General features: G+C 37.0%; 3 protein-coding genes across 10 annotated transcripts in view; 1 reads left to right on the top strand and 2 right to left on the bottom strand.

Annotated features, from left to right (window-relative positions):
• The window catches only part of LOC128878901 (syntaxin-1A), a 64,757-nt gene extending 57,665 nt beyond the window's left edge, over positions 1-7,092 (bottom strand). For 4 of the 7 annotated variants that reach the window (XM_054127557.1, XM_054127558.1, XM_054127559.1 and 1 more), the window contains exon 1: positions 6,578-7,091. In XM_054127557.1, the coding sequence (XP_053983532.1) occupies positions 6,578-6,610 (33 nt within the window). In that variant the 5' untranslated portion in view covers positions 6,611-7,091. Of the gene's footprint in view, positions 1-6,577 lie in introns of all 7 variants that reach the window. The other 3 variants (XR_008457520.1, XR_008457519.1, XM_054127556.1) reach the window with 1 other exon arrangement.
• Positions 7,093-7,867: 775 nt separating this feature from the next.
• On the top strand, positions 7,868-11,010 carry LOC128877851 (GTP-binding nuclear protein Ran). Of its 2 annotated transcripts, none has more exons than XM_054125450.1 (3): positions 7,868-8,027; positions 8,810-9,291; positions 9,462-11,010. In XM_054125450.1, exons 2-3 carry the CDS (start codon positions 8,857-8,859, stop codon positions 9,675-9,677), a joined length of 651 nt encoding a protein of 216 aa, XP_053981425.1. In that variant the 5' UTR covers positions 7,868-8,027; positions 8,810-8,856; the 3' UTR covers positions 9,678-11,010. The 2 variants fall into 2 exon arrangements, with proteins under 2 accessions (XP_053981425.1, XP_053981424.1); XM_054125449.1 differs by lacking the exon at positions 7,868-8,027 and adding an exon at positions 8,034-8,334.
• Positions 11,011-11,153: 143 nt separating this feature from the next.
• Positions 11,154-13,854, bottom strand: LOC128877850 (elongation factor Tu, mitochondrial-like). The gene is made up of 6 exons (XM_054125448.1): positions 13,693-13,854; positions 13,282-13,334; positions 13,021-13,195; positions 12,618-12,925; positions 11,773-12,434; positions 11,154-11,698 (listed from the first exon to the last, which is right to left on the bottom strand). The coding sequence occupies exons 1-6, from the start codon at positions 13,727-13,729 to the stop codon at positions 11,518-11,520; spliced, it is 1,416 nt and encodes a 471-aa protein (XP_053981423.1). The 5' UTR covers positions 13,730-13,854; the 3' UTR covers positions 11,154-11,517.
• Between the last annotated feature and the right edge of the window lie 1,048 nt (positions 13,855-14,902).

The raw sequence follows: 14,902 nt of genomic DNA, 5'->3' as shown, positions 1-14,902 counted from the left end.
CAAGAATGGAATCGATATCCCTGTTAGGTACAGAGATACATAAGTGGTTACGCTAGCTCAACATTACGCTAGCGTAACCATTGTTTCTCGGAAACGGCTGGTGCAAACAAATGAATTCTTTAGCAAATAATTAGCAAATAATTAGCAAATAAATAGCAAAAAAGTATCGTGTTAATTTAGCATTGGCCTTTTGAAATGGCTACGCCAGCTTAATACACGTCGTACCCACCAAGTTTCAACAAAATCGGAGACGGACAGTTGGATATGTTCCCTTTGTAAGAAATTGGATTGCCTGTTTGGAAATCGCTGCTGTATAATATTCCCCCTTTTTTTCCGGGTGTTCGCAAAGCCCGATTTGAGCAACACTGCTCTATCCATTTTCATCGATCTCTCATCGACGGTCTTTGTTCGTGGCTCCTTAACCTACCTACCTACCCACCTACGAAATGCCGACCACGCAAAATTTGCCATCGTCGACCATTCGCCGCTAGAACAGATCGGCCAAACCCTCGAATGTCGAATCGTTTCCATCCGCGAGCACCGAAGATGCGCACGACGCTCGACACCTGACGCTTCGAGAGTCGTCGTTATCGAGGCTATTAGCGCACAGCTCCTTATGTAAATCTCACGGGCAAAATATCACGGAGGAAGGGAGGAGGCCCAATCTCTCTTATCACAGAGTACATACTCCTACAAACGCGAAACTCTGGCATTTCTTAGGTCCCTATTCTGAAAGGGCATGCGCTCTCTAAACAGCCATCGTTTATATCACCCATAGAGATATTACACAGTGTATTTCGGTTAAATATCTCGTTAGGGGACGAAGCTATCAAAAAATGTTTTTGCAAAAGGTTATTTAGTCCAAATGGACAAGTTATACGGTGTAAATGATTTTGTTGTAAGCTAAGTAATGGAAGAAAATACAAATTAATCTTTTTAAATGGAACTTTATATATTTTTATATACAGCATTTGCATTAGACAAAATTCATCGACCTAAATACGTGGTTATTTATCGTAACGTAAAGCCTTGAATTGGAGTTTGAAGTGTAAGTAAATGTAAGCCTCTATTTAAGCCTAATTTAATTATTTAACCTTTTCATGGCCTTCGAGCTAATCAAAGAGACGACCCTAGTATGGAAATGTTAATCAAAGGCTTCGACAAGACTTTCGCCCGAGCAAAACTATTCTCTCGTTACCATTCGACAGAGTCGTTGCACGGATCGCCTGCACCCATTCCTTTCGTACCCAAAAAGAAAACACTCGAACCTTCGTCGTTCGTCCTCCGTGTCTCCTTCGACAACAAACTCGTGTAGTGTTTTCTTTTCGTTGTACTTTCCAACCGATACGTTGGACGCTATAAATCTCGAGTCCCACGAGACTGTTTCTATTTGTGTGACCCGACGACCTACAGCGACCCAGAGATGGCTAAATCCCGTATTTCGACGAAAATTTTGAATAACGAACACGACACGAACAATCTTCGGTGCGTTCTTAGTCGCAATGAAATTAAATTTCACATTGGGCGAATAGACTTGTAATTGAAACAATTAAAATAATTCGTGATGTTTAGTTCGAATAAAATTTTGAACGAGACAAATAGACCGAATACAATTTCAGCAAAGTACTTTCGCGAATCGAGAATTTTCTGACGTGCGTATGGAAAATGAAATAATCGAAAATAATTGCGATAAGAAGATGTAACTTGAAGATATAACGTGAAAACTTTCTGAGACACGTATGGTATTCTCAAGCTGTTTTTCACGGATGAGCTTTTAAAAAACATGGCTCAGCAAACAAGTTTCTATACCAAATTCGAGCTAGAGACACACAGATAAAAAATGATACCATCTTATAAGGAAACTTTCATCTAAAATATACCGATACTAATCAAGTTTATACAGGGTGTCTACGTATAAGTTCGGACATACGCAGGGTGTCCATTCTGCAACAAATTTCCAACAAAAAATTACTCTCAGACATTTTCTTTGTGTCGCTTTATTCTCGAGTATTTTCACTTTTAATATTTTTTACGCGTTTGCAACTTGACACTCTTTAAACGGTCATAACTCCACCAAATTACGGTGCAAACTTAAAACTAAGTATACCATTCGAAAGAGCGTTAAATTTTCCATCTGTCTGGTGCCGAACCAAAATTTATTACGTAGATTTAACGAGTGAAAAATTAGGTCAAACTTTACATTGTGAAAATTTCCAAAAATTTGACTTTTTCCGTATTCGTTTTTCGATTTCAAAAACATAGTTGTCGATTTTGACCTAATAATAGGTTTTGACCCAATAAATAACCACGTATTTAGGTCAATGAATTTTGTCTAATGCAAATGCTGTATATAAAAATATATAAAGTTCCATTTAAAAAGATTAATTTGTTTTTTCTTCCATTACTTAGCTTACAACAAAATCATCACTCCTCGGGAAAAACTTCCTCGAAGTCTCAGCTTTTGAATGGTATTGTCAAAAAAAAATTGTACGGTGGTATTTTCTGGAGAAAATGACGTTTAAATTGCAGAAAAGCGCGAGTTTTTAGGTGAAAATCGATATTTTTCAACAAAAATCGACTTGTCACTTTAAAATTAACTTGACATCGGGTTTGATGTATTTTTTAGTGACACTCTCGAGCCTCCCAAATTCGGAAAAAAACCTATTTTTTGACACCTCAAGCCTGTCCGAGCCTGATTGCGAGATGAATAATAATTGTTTTTGAGCATGTATCCATAGAATTTTCGTTTTTAGAGACTATTTAATCAAAATCAGCCTCGGTGTACCGATAAATGATTTGGAGATTGAAACACGATCGATTTCACACAGCAAAAAATCAATGTTTCCGGCACAGGAGAACCAATAAGTTTTGATTTAGGAGGCGGGCATTTTGAACGCTTTTCTGCATTTAAACGTAATTTTCTCCCTAAAATACCACCGTACAATTTTTTTTGACAATACCATTCAAAAGCTGAGACTTCGAGGAAGTTTTTCCCGAAGAGTGCCCGCCAAGTAACAATGTCTTTGAAACCGAAAAACGAATACAGAAAAAGTCAAATTTTTGGAAATTTTCACAACGTAAAGTTTGACCTAATTCTTCACGTATTCAATCTTCGTGATAAATTTTGGTTTTGTATCAAGGAGTTGGGAAATTTAACGCTCTTTCGAATGATATACTTGGTTTTAAGTTTGCGCTGTAATTTGGTGGAGTTATGACCGTTTAAACCTTTGCACTCGAGAGGTGACCCTCAGACACCATTAGGTTTCACGCAGCAATTCTACAGTACCTAATGTTTCTTTAGGTTTAATTTCTTTGGAGCTCGACGTATCAATGAAATGATTGTCGGTGAGGTAAAGGTGACCTTATTCTCAAATCTAGATAGCTTAGAATTCATGGCAATAGAATGTTAAGAAACCATCTCGAGTTGCTGGCAGATACCAGAATAAATGGCCTCGAGTGCAAAGGGTTAAAGAGTGTCAAGTCGTAAACGCAGAAAACATATTGAAAGTGAACATACTCGAGAATAATTCGACACAAAGAAAATGTCTAAGAGTAATTTTTTGTTGGAAATTTGTTGTAGAATTGACACCCTGCGTGTGTCCGGACTTATACGTAGACAACCCTGTATACGAATTCTCCTTGATCAAAAATAATTTCTTGAAAAACTGGACCATTTACTTGAAAAAATTATAATCTACCAAGCGTTAGGGCAAAAGTGCAGGTCTACCACAGGCGCGTTAAGGCGTCTGGCCACCCCGAGCGCTCGCCAGATGGGTACTATTCTTAAAAAATTCATAAATGCGAAAGTATAGAAAACAATATTTTTATGTTTTGACACATACTAAAGAACCATTTAATGAACACATGAACAATTTTTTGAGATAACAAAAAAGAAAATGGCGGCGGTTCGAAAATTTTGGCGAAGGCCTTCGGCGCGAAACGCGCGTGGGCTGTACCGTCGTTATATTCTTTAGGTTGCATGTGAAAAAGACAAAAAAAAAATATTAGTCTGTTTCTGGAGTTTGTCGCTAGAGAGTAGCAATTGGATTTTTTTTTTTTACCATTACGAAAATTATGGTGAGCCGAAGAAATTTTTTTTTATTTTTCACCGAAATTTCACGAGAAAAATCGTCAATAAAAAAAAGAAAAAAACTAATCAAGTAATCGCGAAAATTCATTGCTACTCTTCGGATAATCTATCTAAAAGTCTAAAAATTTCTATCTAGCGTGTAGAAATTTCAGAGCAATCGGACCGATAGTTTACGAGATTTACGTTGTACCATTTCGACAAATGTAGTTTCGAGACAATCCCAAAAGAAAAGTAAACGTGCGGTCCGATTGCTCTGAAATTTCTACACGCTACTTTTAGATACATTATCTGAAGAATAGCAATGGATTCTTCCGATTGCTTGATTAAGTTTTTAATTTATTTTTTTTCAAGAATAGTATCCATCTGGCGAGCGCTCAGGGTGGCCGCCAGACGCCTTAAGCGTTGCGAGTGTGAAGGGTTAATACGACAAATAAAGTTCTCAAGTAAAATGAAAAATAAAAAAAATTGGCCGCGCTGGCATAAAGGAGAATGGTGCCGCAAATACGTATTGTTTATTTGGTCAATTTCCAACTGTATTCGGGCGCGCGTATTCGAGCTGCGGAACGGATCGAAGCCGAGTCGTAATTTACGCGCTCTAAACAGCGTCGAGCAACGAGCGTGCACGACTGCCACGGACCAATGAAATTTCCGTAAATGCCGAATGGTTAACACCGTAGAAAAACGAGGGATCGCACGACGACCATTCACGATCGGTGTCGACGTGATGTTATCGGAACGACAGGTGTCTGCCAGAATTCGAGATAAATGCTTATACGATAAAAAAAAACTGTTACGCCGTCGAATGAATCCATGGAACAGGCGCATGACTTCCTTTTTTTTTTTTTTCATACATCGAAGCAAGACTTCGATTTAACTTTATTAACACGTTTCGGGCAGAATGTATATGTGTACCTTCCTTTAAGTTTTAAATTGTTATCGTACCTTTTGTATGTGTCTTCGAGTGTATACGCATACAAGTGAATTAAATTACAAATACAAATGAAACACAAATTAAAAATGTGATACAAATTAAGAACAAAAGTATATTTATGCAAGTAGAATAAACAAAGAAAAACGTTGAGAGAGAGAGAAAGATTCCTTCGTCCGTTCACACGAGTATATTTTTGTTTTCAATTTTATATACCTGAAAGGGCCAACAAGATACTTTTATTTTGAATTCTAAAATGAAATCATACACAACACGTACTGTTTCGATCCTAAACATCACCGAACAAAAGATTCTTATATTAGTCTTTTGTACTACCGTAGAAGTTAATATTTGAAACAATCAAGTAATCCTTCTAATCGTAAGAAAAGTAAACCGACGAGGGCCGGTCGAACACACGTCGTGCGCCTAGATACGCCCCGGTACACGCTTTTCATAAATGTCAGTCGATGGCTGTGAGTCATCGACACCAGTTATTCATGCGTTGGATCGGTCACCTCCCAACGAATCTATGAAACTATCTGTCAAGTGACTCGAGAAAATCGGTTCACGATACTCGAACGATATTTAAAAAAAAAAAGAAAAAAGTGAATTCTTTGTATCTCTCTCGCACTCTGCATCTTTATTCCCATATCTATCTATCTTTTAATCTCTCCACGCTCGAGTACTCGTCGGTTGACAGTCAACGAACGGCTGACACCTCGGAAACGCCTTTCCTCGTAAACGAGATCCGTCCGGGCTTCGATTCGATCAATGACAGCCGTGCATTTCGAGAAGAAAAATTCATTCGATTACACCAAACGTAACAACGAGTTGCACGTACATGGTGATCACGAATTGGTTCTTTAAACGTTACAAGCGTAAGTGAAATAATCGACAAGTATCTTCAAATGTTTTCCAATAATTCCCTTCGTTTGCTCTAACATTTCCGTGCCTTGGAGGCAAACTATGTTCCGTTCGAATTATCGTAAATTCGATATCGGAAACAGTAACTTGGAATGTAACATTGGTTAAGCGACTTGACATATTTATCCCGAATTTCGAAAACTCGAGCTCAACGTAGACGATAGAGAACTGATACCTTCCATTTGACATATTTTTTTTATCGTAGAGCAACAAATACGTTTTGGATACTATTTTCAAGTAGTTACAAGAGTAAGGCGAACCGATACACGGACGAGCAGAGGTTTGTCCGCAGGTTTCATCGACTGTCTTTCTCAGGAAACAGACCAGCGATGACGGTCGATTAAACCGACAGATAAATCTTCAATAAACTCTGCGTGTTTAGGCCATTCGAAACGAGGATAAAATGATGCGTCGGAGAACAAGAAGCAGAGTAAAAAGAGTGATATTACGAACGATGCGAGTTGCACATTCGTATACACGAGAGAGAAAGCGCGCGAGTTAGGAAGATGAAGAAACAAGCAGACGAAGAAAGGAAAAGGATGACGGAGGGAGGGAGAGAGAGTTAACGGGCAGACTGATTGTTCGGTGAATCGGCTTGGTTTCTAGCAAAATATACGTATCCACTTGAAACTCACCGCGGTGAGGGCTGCTAATCTATCCTTGGTCATGGCGAGGGTGACGAAGAATTGCGAGTCAGCGGGTGTACGAAGTGGAAAAACTAGCGACTAATCCCATTCACGATTTTATCCATGTACGACGAGCACGGCCACTAAAAACTAAAGGAAACGGACGCACTAGCGGCGAGAGACACGATCGTAAAATCGATACACTCGCGAACTCGCCTGCTTCTGCAGTGCCGTCCGTTGCCGCGCGCATGCGCCAGTGACGTCAACTCTGCTCAGGACTGGCCCGAGATCTCTTCGTGCCCCTTCCTAGAAATAACCAGCAAAAAACAAAAGGCTTTTTCCGACATCTTCAAAATATTTTCATTCTATAACGGTTTTAGGTCTGAAAGTAGTCGAATTTTTCTGTACTTGATATTCGAACGTTTCAATGATTAAAATATGATACAAACATTTAACTATTCGATTACTTTATACTCGGATATTAGAATATTTTATATCCCACGTATATATTTGGATGTACGCTTGAATAAATCAAGTTTGTAAGTCCACAGTTTTTTTTTCTAATCTCTAGTTTCATGTATAATATCTTACTAACGATATTTTACATATACATATTTTATTCTGATATGGAAAAATTAATATGTTTAAATTTCTCAACCGTAAGTAAAGTTTTTTCACAGTTGCTATGTTTTTAGCTCCAAAAATGGCTTTTGTTAATAATCAAATTTAATTAAAAACAATTATAAAAAACAGAAACAAACCAAGGTTAATGAAATTGTGTTTTAAAAATTTGGTGATATAGAAATCGCTATACCAGATTTCATGACTTCCTGATAAACGACACTTGTACACATAAAATAATGAACTCACTGAAAAAATGATATTCAAATAGTAATATTTATATAGTATAGTTCGAATAGTAATATTAATAACACCTGTATCACAAAATGAAATGCACCGAAATTGTTCGATCGTGTAACTAACGTTTACTGTTTAATTCATCAATGTTGAGCGTGTCAAAAGTATTCTCGCGAAAAAAAATCTTGCAAGAAAACGGAACATCGAACATCCTCGATGTTCGAATTTTATATTTACCGCCAGTTTGGAACCTAACGGTGCCCTCGCGCGCCAAACCATTCCATTTACTGTACTTACGTACAACATGATTCTTTCCGTTGAAAACGAAAATTCTTCGATACCGGCTCAATGTGGCGCGCATGGAATAGATGTCGCTAAATCGTGGCGAGTTTCGAGTATACTTTTACAAAAAAACCAACGATACACGTATTATTTTGATAATCGATCGATACAAATATTTAAATTGAATTTTTTTCTATCACGCCAACTAGACGGTTTTCTTAATTCATACCTCGTTGCATTTAGCGAATAACGAAAAAGCTGACCCCTACACATCTAGACAAAGGAACGCCATTGTGAGCCATAGCGACTGTGTCGCAGGGTAAGTTTTATCGGTCATTTTCACGTACACGTCACTTGCCGGGAAATTTTGTACCTACGTCCTCGGATTTCCATAAATTTCGAGCAAATTAACCGACAACTTGTTCGATCGTTTGTTATTTTCACCTACAAGTGCGTGTAGTTATGTTTCGAGATTAGCGCGAAAGTCCCCTGTGTTACAACGGGAGGCGCCATTCTCTTAGCAGAACGTGGTGACTTTCAACGTCGGCTTGCTGTTTGAGAGTGCGTGATAATTGGTCACCCGGCTTTCCGAGCTAACGTCGAAAGTACTATCAACTAACGTTTCGGTATGTGCATTTGCTTAACGATTAGAAGTTCGTTTCGTTTATTACGAATTTCGTTCGGTTGGCGAGTGGCCGATCACGTTTTCAACGCGTGATATGGTACTATCTAGGATGGCGGAGCCTGTGGCGCAAAGGCCGCATGTAGCCTTTTTGGACTGTTCGATGCGGCTTTTTTACATACTTCGTCAATTACATGTCTTTTTCGTTTACAAATTACATTAGCCATAGAAAATAGTTATGTGCTTTTAGTTTTGTGCAATCGAGAGCATCATTTTGATTTGAAAGAGTCTAATACAAACTTGAAAAAATCAGCTATGTGTGAATCAAGAAATTATTTCATCCACGTTCCTACCAAGGAAAGTGGTGCCACATGATTTCCTATCCTTGACATATCTTTCACTAATTTCGAAACCATGCATATTCTCTGTGAATATGATAATAATTTGTTAACCGAGGATTGCTGATCTTATTTTTTCAGATTGACCGCTTCTTTGCTTGGATAAATCGTCAAATAACAATATCAAAATGGCACACGAAGTACAGGAAATGCCAACTTTCAAGTGTGTCCTAGTGGGTGATGGTGGTACTGGGAAAACGACATTTGTCAAACGACATTTAACCGGAGAATTCGAGAAAAAATATGTGGCAACATTAGGAGTAGAAGTACATCCCTTGATCTTTCATACAAATCGAGGGGCAATTCGATTCAACGTATGGGACACAGCTGGCCAAGAGAAATTTGGAGGTCTCCGTGATGGCTATTATATTCAAGGACAATGTGCTGTCATTATGTTCGATGTTACATCAAGAGTAACATATAAAAATGTACCTAACTGGCATAGGGATTTGGTTCGAGTTTGTGAAAATATACCTATCGTACTCTGTGGCAACAAAGTCGACATTAAGGATAGGAAAGTAAAAGCCAAGAGCATTGTTTTTCATAGAAAGAAGAATCTACAGGTAATTAACTACTTCAAATTCAAAAACATTTGATTATTGCTCTCCTTTCACATGTTTTTTTTAATTCTATCAAGTATTTACTGATGCTAGTTTCTAAAACTTTAATACTAATATTTAATGTAACTTTGTACTATTAGTATAACAAATGACACTTTCTTTCCCATTTTCAGTACTACGATATTAGTGCAAAGAGTAACTACAATTTCGAGAAACCTTTCTTATGGTTGGCGCGTAAATTAATCGGAGATCCGAATCTAGAATTCGTCGCGATGCCAGCTCTTCTTCCACCTGAGGTTACTATGGATCCACAATGGCAACAACAAATAGAAAAGGATCTCAAAGAAGCTCAAGAGACTGCGTTACCAGAAGACGATGAAGACCTTTAGTTTGTTATACCACGCGTATGATATGAACTGGGGGCATAGCGTACATGAACGCACGTTACGTTCTTGTGCCTCTCGATAGGTCGAAGGTTCTTTCTTCGAAGGAATTAAAATTCGCGTAAAAAATTTTGTTCGATACCTAACGATAATAACGGTAAAAAAGTTTCTGTGATTTCATGTTTCACGAGCTTTGTCTTAACAAAAGGATACTGGAATTGAACGTTGCTTTTGCGTGCATTAGAGATTTGTGTGCGTGAACGTGTAAAACACGTGACCTCTAATTTTGTACAAGTATTGGATAATCCTAGCATGAACGTACTTCTTACCGGTATGAACGTACAATTTTGAACAATGCATAAATGTGTAAAATTTTACGCATCGAAACTAACAATCGTTGGATATTCGTCGTTCTTGGCCTCATATTTTTTACTCATGTATTACGAATGTATATGCGGGCGTGCACATAAATATGTTCTATGACACGATGGCATTCAATATATTCAACGTGTTTTTTCCTTTGAGTGATTTAATTTCTATCACTGCTTTTATCGCACCTAAATACGAAAATGCAGTATGTAATAAACTTTTGAACTAACGAGGATGCTATTCCGTAAATTGTGAAACTAAAGGATTAATAATTCTACAAGAAAGAATCTTTCGATACTCATAAAGTGCTGATATTTAGAAGTCACTGTTTACGCACACGCACGCATTCACACATACCCACAGACACTCAACAAGAAAGAACAATCGCGGAGTAACTGAATCTTTACCAAACGATAACATAACCTTTGCTGTTATTTCACATCCCGATTACGCGATGATGAACAAATAAAATAAAAAAAAAGCATTCATGTATATGTACTAATTGATTGAACGGTGTAGCGAATCGTCTTTGCGAGTAATCCGCAACATACAGACACACTGTTGTATTTTGAAATAATGTTACAATTGTAACGAAGCGCGGTTTGTAGCCAGTTGCGTCTGTCCACGATAATGAGGACTGTTTACTATTTTTATAAGCGAAGGTGAATGTATGATTTATTCGACTTAAATTATATAAACAGTGTTTTTCTTTTATATACAAAAATGTTAATTTTGTTTGTGTGACTAGAGCGGTACATATGTCCTTTCCTTTCTTTCCCCCCTAGTGTGTTGCAGATGAAAATATATGAGTGCACGGTGAAAAGCGTACATACACAATTTACCAAGGTACTTTTAGCGATTGAAGCAAACTGCAGAAACACGAGTGAAACGTATCGTGTGTTTCATTGTTCTGCTCGAAGCAGCTTGTACTGGTGATGTATTGGATTCAATAAATCGTCCTTGAACTGTTTTCAAAGTTACAAATATTTCTAAAACGTTCACACGTGCGTGTGACATTACGTCGTCTTGTATCGAAACAAAGCTGAGAAAGAAAACCACAGGTTTTGTGTTGTAGTCATGTAAAATCAATCATTCCAGTAGCAATAAACTAAATACATTTTGTACGAGAAATTTATTAAATTGTATTTATAAGGGATGCTTTCCATTTGCATCTGACTAAACAGCATTGGAATAAACACATATATACAATAACATATTACTTAGTAGTGATTATATAATGTTTAAAATCATTTGACGATTATTGATGGAGAACTGAAATTTGTAATACAGCTTTAGGAAAATGCATATGCATACGAAATTAATGCTTAATTTATACTGCGATTCTATTTGATGTATATACGCATATACCTTTAAACTACAGCAGATATTGGAGTTGAAATTTATTTTTTATGTCATCGAAATACTATCGACAATCTGCATTAACTTTCGCACACAACAAATGCAACAAATTGATAATTTAAGCTCGAGCCTCTTTCTTAACTTTCTTTTTCCCTTCGAGAAGTTGCAATCGATCTTTCTCAGAAAGCGGTTCCTTTATAGTCGTGATTACCCCGGTTGCTAAGGTTGTATTTCCGTCTCGCAATGTAAATCGTTGTCCCTTCTCGCAAACCATAGGCCTTATTAATTTCATTACAGCTCTACAAAGGAAAAACTTTGTTGTTAAGTGAAAACTACATTACTTTTTGTTCGAATAACACTCTTTAAGACTTACGTGAAATCTTCACCAGGCATGGCTAAAGTTTTGTCTATTAAATTAATCTGTGTGGCAACGTCCCACGTTTTGCAAAACATTTGACTTTGTATTTGATTTGGGATGGGTCTCTTTCTACCTCCTTCCTCAGGGGTGAGCATATATACTTGGCACTCAAAGTGATCATTAGCTTTCATTGTACCTGGCTTGGATATTACCATACCTCTTCTAACGTCCTCTCTCTTCAAACCTCTAAGTAAAGCACCCAGTTGGTCTCCAGCATGTGCCTCTTCCAAAATTTGATGAAACATTTCTATTCCTGTTATTGTTGCCTTTAAAGTTTTGTTGAAACCAATTACTTCACACTCCATGCCCTTCTTTATTTTGCCACGTTCTAATCTTCCTGTGGCTACTGTTCCTCTACCAGGAATTGAATAAACACTTTCTACGGGTAATAGAAAAGGTTTATCCAAGTCTCTAATTGGTGTTGGTATAAAAGTATCTACAGCCTCTAATAACTGTAGTATAGCATTCTTTCCAATTTCAGGTTTTTCCCCTTGTAAGGCACAAAGCGCACTGCCTTTAACAACAGGCAATTTCTCTCCGTCATAACCCATTTCAGTAAACAACTCCCGAACTTCCATTTCTACCAACTCTACCATCTCCTCGTCAGCTGCATCGATCTTTCAAAAAACAATTATAGTTAAAATTACAAAAAAGCAACATACTAAGGTTCTTCTATTTATTCATGTATATATTTATCCCATTTTCTTTATAAGGTTTCCATAACTCTTGCTGTAGTATATCAATAAAAAAGGAATAACTACCTATCCATAATAATTATAATTGTGTATGGGAAAACTTACCTTGTTAATGAAAACAACAATATATTCAATACCGATTTGCTTAGCAAGAATTAAATGCTCCCGTGTTTGAGGCATAGTACCATCTGTGGCAGCAACTACAAGAATTGCTCCATCCATTTGTGCTGTACCTGTGATCATATTTTTAATGTAATCTGCATGTCCTGGACAATCTGTATGCCCGTAATGACGCTTATCTGTTTGGTACTCAATGTGTGCTACATTGATCGTAATACCACGTGCTTTCTCTTCTGGTGCATTGTCGATTTCATCATAGCCCTTTGCCTTGGCTAATTGTTTTTCTTCCAAAACTACAAACCACAAGAATGGTTACTATGCTGTATGACTACATTCGATAAAAAAATGTAATGAAGAACTGGGAAATATATAGAAGAGGCAAATGTACCTTTAGTGATAGCTGCGGTCAATGTTGTTTTTCCATGATCAACATGACCAATTGTGCCAACGTTGCAATGTGGTTTATCTCTTGAAAAAACCTTTTTGTCAGCATAAAATCTTTGTGCTGTTACACATGGTAAAAATGAACCGACGTATAACTGACCACCTAAATACTTTCCTTGCTAAAAGAGTACAATGATTTAGTCAAAAATATACCAATGGACAGCAAATCATAACTACTGAAAATGTTGATTAAAAAGCTCCTTACGTGTTTAACAAAATGTTCAATATAGAACAATTGCTTCACAGTTTGCTTCAACACTAAAAAAAAAAACAATTATTGAAACATTCTTTTGCCAATAATTGTACAAGTATTTTGGATTCTTTTTCTCATCTGTTTAGACTTTCAAAAGTATATACAAGGCTCTGATATTAAGATTACATGATTGCAAACAATGCCTTATGTATTCCATTTTCTGATATGATCTTGAGTTTCAAACGAAATGAATAAATTAATACACCATGTGATCATATTCGATCGAATAGTTCAACATGTTTATGAAGTCAAGCATGAACACAAAATTTGTTTTCCGTTACTTCTACTGATCCGGTGGTCCCACAACGATTCGATTATGGAATGTTTGAAAAAAAAATACAGTGATTTCCTATGTATACCTACCAGGATTAAAAATTACTTTGCCCGTACTAAGTGCCATGATATCTAAAAATTTGTTCTGTACCAAACCTAGTAGCCGACCAAATTATTCGTGATTCCGACACTAGTACGTAAGTCGTAGCAGGAGGTTCAAGCTCATGTAGCATGGGTTGAGATAATGGACGAAAGAATTTCGTCCATATTTGAGACAAAGTTTGGGACGCCACGTACCAAGTGTGAAGGAACTAAAAGGAAGGAGCATATGCGCACGTATCTATATGTACAGCAGCGGCTACTTTAAACATTTCGAGATAGTCACATTCAAAAGTATAATTTAAAGCTTTCCGATCACATTGTTTGGCAGTGTCCACTCTTTGAAAAGCAAAGATTCAAATTGTTACAGCAACTCTGTAAACTTAAATTATATTTGCCCATCAATATGTCTGTTTTGATTACTAAATCGAACGTTGCGGCATGTATTTGTGTTATGTCTTTTTTGAAGAACTGTAATATTAATGTATAATTTCAGATATGTTAACAAAATTTAGTTCTACATATACATTGTCAACAACATGTAAAGCGAATAAATCTCTGCTTTGACATTTAAAAACTTCAAAATAAAAAAAAAAAAAAATTGGAAGCTTTTGTAAAATACAGTCTTACTGCACTCACACATGTCCATAATAACCAATACGTATATCTATACATACATTCGTAATACTTGGGAAATTATTATGATCACAATGTTGATTGTTACTATACAACTTCTTTACGTTCTGCATCTCTACATCTTGATTTAAAAATTAATTGACAAAATTTGCAAAATTTGCCAAAATTTGCTGGCAAAATCTACATGTTCTGCTAATGCTGTTAATGCTGTTAATGCTGAAATTACAAAATTTTAATATTGTTATTCATAAAATTGTGGTGTAGTCGATTTTTTCGGATGAACACCCCCATTCGCGACAAAAAATTCGGGAAGAGGTGAGAACTTGACGTTCGAATAGCTTGACTTTTGAGGGGTAGGTACTCTTTGTTTTATCCAGGGATAACCAACGAGGACGCGAGAATCTGTCCCCCCTATGGTACTTGATTAACGTGAGTCCCCTTGCCATTCACGGATTTGAGGTGCTTGATTAACGCAAGTAATCCACCTCTTTCCGAATCCGGTGTCGTGAATAGAGGTGACCATGCGAAAAGATCGAGTTTACCTTGGAATGACCCTTAAAATTGA

This window comes from Hylaeus volcanicus, chromosome 6, assembly GCF_026283585.1.
Source record: "Hylaeus volcanicus isolate JK05 chromosome 6, UHH_iyHylVolc1.0_haploid, whole genome shotgun sequence".
In the NCBI taxonomy this organism is placed as follows: domain Eukaryota; kingdom Metazoa; phylum Arthropoda; class Insecta; order Hymenoptera; family Colletidae; genus Hylaeus; species Hylaeus volcanicus.
This window is presented reverse-complemented; position numbering and strand designations above follow the sequence as displayed.